Source organism: Leishmania panamensis (assembly GCF_000755165.1).
Source record: "Leishmania panamensis strain MHOM/PA/94/PSC-1 chromosome 24 sequence".
NCBI lineage: Eukaryota > Euglenozoa > Kinetoplastea > Trypanosomatida > Trypanosomatidae > Leishmania > Leishmania panamensis.
In genome coordinates, this window is record NC_025870.1 from 480,515 (window position 1) to 488,549 (window position 8,035).

Sequence of the window (8,035 nt, forward strand, 5' to 3'; positions counted from 1 at the left end):
GACGCGGCTCGCGCGTATCCCACCCGACCCTGGCGGCCGGCGCCATGGGGGTGGGCGTGGTGACGCAGGCGCCGTGCTGGGATGACTGGGTCGGCGCATTGCTGCGGCGCGCGTGTGTCTGCATGTACGCATGGCTCCTTCCCCCCTTGCGTGCTCCATTTGCCCTACTGCTCTCTTTTTTTTGTGTATTTTTTCTTTATTCCTCCCAAGTACAGCATTCGACTATCAACTCGAAGAAACATGGAACACAGATGTGCAAGGTGCGTGTGTGGCGACTCTGTTCGTGATGAGGGTTAGACGATGGTCATTCTCGCACTCCCCGGGGTGTATTTGTGTGGGGAAATGGAAGAGGAAGGCGGACACATCACTTGCCTTGTACCTCCTCAACAAGCTGACTGGGTTGCGCTCCAGGGGTACGGACAGAGGGGAGAAGGAGAAAAAGAGGACTATATCTCTGACAGGAGAGGGAGCACGCACGCGAGAGTTTCTCTCTGTGTACTTTCCGCCTCCCCTTTCTCAGTTTCTCTTTCTATCGTTTTTTCCCCAATTCCCCTTCCCTATCAGCGAGGATTCATAGCATCAACCGAGGCCTTCACCCTCCCCCCAAATGAGTGTGTTTGTGCGTCCTACACTGGTGTCCTGCTGAGAGAGAGAAGACCCAGGCACGGGCTGAGAGCTGCGTGTCGCTGCCGCCGTTTGTTGCGGGCTACGCTGTCTCGATGGCAGCATTCGCTACTTCGTCTCCCCCATCCCTCGTATCTCCTTTTATTCTTCTTACCTTTAAAAATCGTTTTCCAAAGCGCAGAGGCTGGCCCAACACGTGGCGCACACGACTTATCGAAGAGGCACCGCTCACGAACTTTGAGACGCATTTGCCGGCCGCTTGCTGCCCTTGTGTGGTCATTGCTCCCAAGGTTGGAATGATCTGCAATGGTATCTCCAGAGCACTCTCCTGCGCTCTCGGCGGTGGACTCAGTGCTGGCGAGAGTCGCTTCCTTACCTCAATCACCGCATGACGCATCGCTTTTGTCTCCCGCTTCAGCGATCCCTGACGATGCCTCTGCGGAGTCTCCGCGCAGGTCGTCGATGTCACGGTCATCAACAGCGAGCGAGGAGTACGCAGCAACGTCGAGAGAGCAGCAAACTCCAGATGCATCAGTGTCACGCCCTGGCGGGCGGAAAGTTGTGTATTTTGTAGATCACTCCGTCACTGCCATTGCCTATGCAGAGGGTCATTTGATGCGACCGTCTCGTGTGCGTGCGCTGCACGCGCTTGTTCATTCCTTGGGCCTCGACGATGCAGAGTGTATGACGGTGTGCCATGCTCGTCCGGCAACGGCAGAGGAGATGGGGACGTTTCACCGCGGCGCATACTTGGAGTGTCTGCGGCAGGCGCCGGTCATTTGCGGGAATCCGCTGGACGAGATGTCCCTCGCCTTTCAGAAGGAATTTGACGTCCCGTTCGCGTCTCAGGAGGGCGACTGTCCTCTCTTCCCGGAGGTATGGTCGCTGGTGTCCAGCCAAGCTGGTGCCTCGCTTGCCTGTGCAGAGGCCCTCTTGCGCGGCGATGCTACAGTGGCGATGAACTGGGCCGGCGGCATGCATCACGCCGCTGCTGCCCACGCAAGCGGGTTCTGCTTTGTGAATGACATTGTGCTGTGCATCCGCCGGCTTCTGCGGCACTACCAGCGCGTTCTCTACATTGACCTGGATGTGCATCACGGGGACGGCGTGGAGGGGGCCTTTTATGGCAATCACCGCGTGATGACACTCTCGCTTCACCAGTTCGGCAACGGCTTTTTCCCCGGCACCGGCGACTATCCAACACGTGAGACAGCTGACAGCTTCGCTATCAACGTCCCACTACCCACGCGGACGGGAGACGCCGCTTACCTCTTATCTTTCCGCACTGCACTGTCCAGCGTGGTTCAGTGTTTCGATCCGGAGGCGATGGTCGTGCAGTGCGGCGCCGACACCATAGTAGGCGACCTCATTGGGCGACTTTGCGTGACTACGTTGGCGCACACGCAGTGTGTGGCCAATGTGCTGTCATTTGAGCGACCGACGGTACTGCTTGGAGGAGGCGGTTACCACGTGTTCCACACGGCCCGCTGCTGGGCGATCCACACCGCCACCGCGCTTGGTCGCACAGCCGCACAGCTACCCTTGTACATCCCGCGCACGGACCCCTACTACATGGATTACCGGCAAGAATGCACGCCAAAGCGGCCGACGCTGCACGTATTTCTCGACCCTGACGTTGATGACCCACTGCCGCTGGGGGACAGCTTGGCGTTCTGGCGTCAACTGTGTCTCAGCATCCAGTGGCAGATGCGCACTGCCCGCCTTGTGAGGCAAGGGTTTTCTCGCACAGTACAGCTTTGCCGGCAGAGACGGGCAGCGTTGCTGCGGCAGTTCGCCTCGCAAGAGGCAGGGAAAGAATCTGGTGTCGGTGTTAGCGGTCCTAAGCGCCCCCGCTCAGCAGCTACAACGGACCGCAGTGGCGAGGAGGGGGCGGAGGACAGAGTGTTCTCGGGGTGATGGTTGCGAGAGCGGCGAGCACTGAGGCCTCTCCTTGCAGCTGCCTTTTCCCTGATTTGCTGCTAACGCTGTGTACGTGTGTGTGTGAAAAGGGCAGAGGGAGGAAACAAGTCTGGCCCACTACTGACATACAGTCACGCACATCCGCACCCACATATTTGCAGTGTCCAAGACACAAGCAGAAAAGAGAACGTCAACGACGACGGAATAAAACAGCAAAACGTGTGAAGTAGAAGAAGATAGGGAGAGGCAGGGAAGATGCGCAGGTTGCAGCTGTATATCATAGCCTCACGCTCAGGGTCTTTCTAACGTTGTGTGTGAGTCTCTCTCCCTCCACACACACGCACGGACACGGACCCAATTTGCTTTGTGTTTTGCCTCTCCCTTTCTTCTTTCTCCTTCCGACGAGGGCTCTTCAAGTGGTGTGTTTTCATGCGTTGTTCATTCACTTTCCGTTGCACCTGATCGGCCGCTGTGTGACTCCCTTTTTATCATCATTCTCTCCCTCTTGCACTGCACTTTCAATTCCAACTTCTTTTCTCCCTCACTCTCCTCACGCATGACTCTCTTTCCCTGGGTGTGGCGCTAAATGGACGCACTTCTGCTCCTCGGACATAGCGCGAGCACCTCTACACATTCTTGTGATTAACACACACGCATCTGCGACAAGCGCCTCACTGTCTCCTTGCCGCTGCTGTCCTTGTCTCAGTTGCGCTCTGGTGTATCGAGGAGGAGAACACGAAAGGAGAGATCGAGCAGAAACGAAAACAAGCAAAGCAAACCACACAACAGCAGAAAGAGAAAAGGGCCCTGCCCTGGTGGTGGTGGCAGGGGGGGGTATCGCTTCACTGGTATCGTCGGTATCATTGAGCATTCTACCCTCGCTTTCCTCTCCCCTTTTTTCCTTGTCCCTTTCTCTCTGGTCATTCTTAAATTTTTTTCTTTCGTTGTTGTTGTTGTTTGTTTTATCTCGTTACCTTATTGATTTTGCCGTGCCTCCCTCTCCTCATCTCTCCTCCTCCTCCGACGTGTGTCTTCAGTTGCATTGGCCTCCCTCCCCTCCTCCCTCTCCTTCTCCTTCTCCTTTGTGCTTATCCGTTTTTATTTTCTTCTTTCGGTTTGACGTGGTCACCATTACATTCTTTGGGGCACACACTCCCCCCCTCCCCTCTCTCATGCGAGTTGACATCCGCCTTCTCTCTCCATCTGTTGCTGTTGTTGTGCGTTGGGGTAGTGCCTTTTTGTGAGCTTCCCTGCTCTGCTACCACGCACTTTTCTCAATTCTCTTTTCCATCTCGTGAACGATCCCCTCTCGCCAACTCTACCACTATTGGCTCGGCTCTTTTGTTTTCACGTGTCTTGTTTGAATCGCATCTAGTGCGACTTCGTGTGTGCGTGTGAGCAGTCCTGGGCACTTTTCTCTCCACGCGCATACACACTCTGTTTATTGCTGTTGAGCTTGTTGGGTTACTAGAAGATTGCCTGAGCAGCGTAAGCTAGCCGTTGGTGAGATACAGATATCGAGTTTTTGATACCTTTGGGCTGTTGAAAGGCGCTTGTGCGGCCTTGTTGACTGTTGACTGTGGTTGTGGTTGGTGACTGTTGGCCAGGGCATCTCCTCTTCCCGCCCCTCCTCCCCCTCTTTCTTGTTCTGACGAAAGAGAGCGTCTCCTGCGTGCAGGGAGGCTCACACTACCTTTGCAGTTGCCTGCCCAGGGACCTTTCGCCCCCTTTTTTCCTTTCTCTCTCTCTTGCCCAGCTGTTGTGTGTGTTTTTTTCCTTTTCGTTTTTTTTTTGTTTTGCTTCTTCGCCTTTTCCAGCCAACTACCTGAGAAAGGGGAGACTCTCCGTGTTTTGCCATTGTTAGGTAGGGCGCCAGCAGGAGGGGGGTGGGTGGGTGGGTGGGTGGTGAAAGAGTCAGAAACAACCACTTTCGCTTAGCTCGCTCCTTTTGTTCTCCCGAGTTTTTTTTTTGCCCCACTCCCACTTTCTTTCTTTCTCTTGCTATCCGCCTTTTATCACCCCTGTACTACCGCATACACAGACTCTCACTTGTTCTTACTCTCAAAGCTTTATTTCCCCCCTCGCCTCACTAGTGCCTTGCTTTCCTACTGCCTCTGCTCGTGTGCGCTGACTCAGCCCCATCGAACCTCTGACGGCGGTTACCACCGCACGTCTCTCACTTCTCTCTAGCGCGCATTGAGGTGGCCGGCTCTCACTGCCGCTTTGCACGTGTGTCCGTTATCACGTTTCTTGAAAGGAACCCCCCATCGTAGAACCAAGAGAGGCAGCTCGCAGCGATGGCTGCTCTCTGTGTCGGCGAGGACTTCTGCGAGGAGTTCACCTGTGCGGTGTGTCTTGACTCGTGGAAGGACCCCATCGAGCTGACGCCGTGTGGGCACATCTTCTGCAAGGCGTGTGCGCAAGACCTGAAGGAGTGTCCGGTGTGCCGCAAGAAGATCGACCTCATGAAAACACCGAACCGCACACTAGTCAACATGGCGAAGCAGATTCGAGTCAAGTGCATGCGGTGTGAGTGGAAGGGGACGCGCGAGCAAGGGATGAGCCATGTATGCGGGAATGCGAGCGCCAGCCTGCCGAGCCAGCCATCGCGGCCATCTTCGGTTACCACGCAGCCACCACAGCAGCACCCCACTGCGGCCAATTTTCCCTCCCCATACACGCAGCAGCTGCCGTACTCTGGCTACGGGTCACCTCCGCTGCAGACACTGCAGCAGGGGCAGATCAATTCGAGCCTGTGGCAGAGCGGTGCTCCGACGCAGCCTCCGCAGCAGTCGGCGGGATACTCGTCGAGCCACGCCAACGCTTACCCAGGTGCCGCCCCGTCTCTCGGCAGCGGCAATGCAGGCGGTCAGGGCGGCTACCCCTCCTCGAACAACTACTGGAGTCAGACTGAGGTGAGCTACACCGGCTACAATAAACAGCCGCCCCCGTCACGCTCGCCGCAGACACGCTACCAGGTGATCGAGCCGACAGGCCCGCGCCCGTGGACGCTGTACGGATTGGACCAGGCCGAATACGACCAGATCGTGTCTCTCTTCGTTTTCTTCGACGATGACGACAGCGGCATGCTGGACCGCAATGAGGTAGGCCGTCTCGCACGGTGGCTGAACTTTGCGAACACACCACAGGGCGTGAAGCAGATCTTTGACGATATGGACTTTGACCACAGCGGAAGGCTTTCCCTCGGCGAGTTCCTGACGTGGCTGCGGCACAACAAGCCGAACCCGAAGACCCTCTACGGTCTCACGCAGTCGCAGTACAACACAATCATGATGCAGTTTCGCATGTACGACACGAATCAGGACGGGTGCCTAGAGATGGGGGAGTTTACCCGACTGGTGCAGAATCTCGGCGACGTGCGCGACACTGCGACAGCGCAGCGTCTGTTCCAGATGATCGACCGGGATCGCGATGGAGCCATCAGCCTACACGAGTTCCTTATTTTTCGAGCGGGGAAGGGCTAGCCGAAGGGAAGAGGTGGAGCTGCTTAAAGAGGGCCGAACAAGGAAAAAAGCGGATTGAGCGCGGTCTTGGAAAGGCGCAGCAGCGAAGATGGTGTCAGTTGTACAGCGGACAGGAGAAACCCACCCATCGCCCATCACTCACTGATATTCTCTCTTTCCACGTCTTATCCTGAGACAAGGGCAAGCAGGTGACTACCGATGGCGATCGTGAGGATGATGGGCGATTTGGTGGTGGTTCAGCGGGATGTTTTTTGTGTGTATTACTGCTATGAAGGGGAGCGTTGACGAGGGCGACGGATTCCGTTGTGTGCGGTGACAGTCCTTTTTTTTTTTGGAGTTTTGCTGCTTTGTGGAGTGCTTGAAGTGGTCCAGTGCCCTTGGCTGCCGGTGCATTCCGCGTTGTCTGGTCGTGGTACTCATTCTCCTTTCCCACGTGCTACTTCTCTGGCACCTGTCCCACGTTTTCCTGAGGATCTCTTTCGCTCTGCACTTCCTCCGCCATCTCCACCTGCGAAGCTTCATGTGTGAATGAGTTGGATGGGGGCATCGTCTTCTCAAACGGAATACAAGAAGAAAAAAGGCCCTCAGCCAACACCTTCGCCTCAGTTGTTTGGATTCGTGCCTCATCCTGTACATGCGTACAGTTCTGCCTTGGCTGAGCGGGGACGGGCTTTCGCTGTGCGTGGGGGTGGCACACACAGTCGAGGATGGCTCGGAGAGTGTGGCAGGATCGCCCCCCCCCTCCCCCCGACACACACAGATGGACGCGTGCGCAGCGTTAGGTGTCTTGTTGCGTAGAAGGCAAGATGCCTGCACAGGGGTGGGTCGGTCATGGTGTGTTCAGAGGAAGAGGAGATGCGGCTCGTGAAAAGGGTATTAGGTGCGAGGTAGGTCTAGAAGGAAAAGGAGGAAGGGGGTCAATACAAGTTGATGCAGAAAAGCTTGGTTCTGTTCGTACGTCGGTGAAATATGCATGTATTAGCCCATGCTCTTCTCCGCTGTTGTTGCTGTCGACCCAGGTGATGCATTACCTTCTCACTCTCTCCCGCCCCTTCCCTGTGTAGACTTCGTTGTTGGTCGTGCACTTGTGCAGGGGTTCGAGTACGGCTCCTATGCTTGAGTTTTTCTTTTGAGTTTTTATTACCCTTCTGCAACCGCTTCTTCCCTTCCAACACAGAGGGCTTTGATTGGTTCTGTTGTCCTAGTCGTGACGATCAGGATGAACGACACACACACACACACATGCGAAAGGGATAGAGCGACGGCTGCGGATGGCGGTTTAGAGTGCGTACGTGCGCGTGCACTGCACCCTGCGTCCTCAAAATTGTGTCGTATAGGTGCATGTGCGGGTGTCTAAGCACGATGGCGCCGCTGGTCAGAGAGGGTGAGCCAGAGGGAGACGCAGTGCTGCGTTGACGTGGCAGAAGGGATCAACCTACTTTTTTCCCTCGCAGGGTCTCGGTTTCCGCAGCGGAGATGCATGGGAGCACCGCTAGTGTCCTTGATTTCTCTCTCTCTCTTGAAGTCTCTCTTCGCTCTCCACTTTTCTTTTTCTCTATATCCCGTCCCTTGTTTCACCATCTCTCTCTCTCTACGGTGGTCATCACCTCGCCCATCTTCGATTTGCTTCTGAGGATTCGCTCTCACGACTCTTGGCGTCAGCGACTAGGTGATAGAGACCTCGCGCGGCACACGCGCATACCCACAGATTCTCATTTCTGCCAAGTAGCACGTGCGTGTGTGCCTGCCCAGGTATGGTGTGCATGGGAGCTGCGCGTCCTTCTTTCGGGGCTTGGGCAAAGGTGCGAAAAGACACGACAGGTGAGCACCTCTTTACCTTCTCCGTTGTCTCCCCCTCTCTCCGTAGCCTCCTCGCCCCATCTGCACCCTCTGCAGTAGGCTGGCACTGAGCAGCCCCCAGCAGAAGGGACCCAGAGAAAGAACCCCTGTGCAGCCTCTATCGTTTTTTTGTCCCCCCTCTTTTTCTCGTGTTATTTGCTCCACTC

At 55.9% G+C, this 8,035-nt stretch overlaps 2 protein-coding genes across 2 annotated transcripts, besides 1 other annotated feature; both read left to right on the forward strand.

Moving 5' to 3' along the window:
* Nucleotides 1–30: 30 nt before the first annotated feature.
* Nucleotides 31–117: a repeat region.
* Nucleotides 118–1,239: 1,122 nt separating this feature from the next.
* On the forward strand, nt 1,240–2,541 carry LPMP_241340 (histone deacetylase, putative; the record flags this gene model as incomplete). Its single annotated transcript, XM_010701172.1, has 1 exon — nt 1,240–2,541. The coding sequence occupies one exon, from the start codon at nt 1,240–1,242 to the stop codon at nt 2,539–2,541; it is 1,302 nt and encodes a 433-aa protein (XP_010699474.1).
* A 2,300-nt stretch (nt 2,542–4,841) lies between these two features.
* Nucleotides 4,842–6,029, forward strand: LPMP_241350 (hypothetical protein; the record flags this gene model as incomplete). The annotated part of the gene is made up of 1 exon (XM_010701173.1): nt 4,842–6,029. The coding sequence occupies one exon, from the start codon at nt 4,842–4,844 to the stop codon at nt 6,027–6,029; it is 1,188 nt and encodes a 395-aa protein (XP_010699475.1).
* Between the last annotated feature and the right edge of the window lie 2,006 nt (nt 6,030–8,035).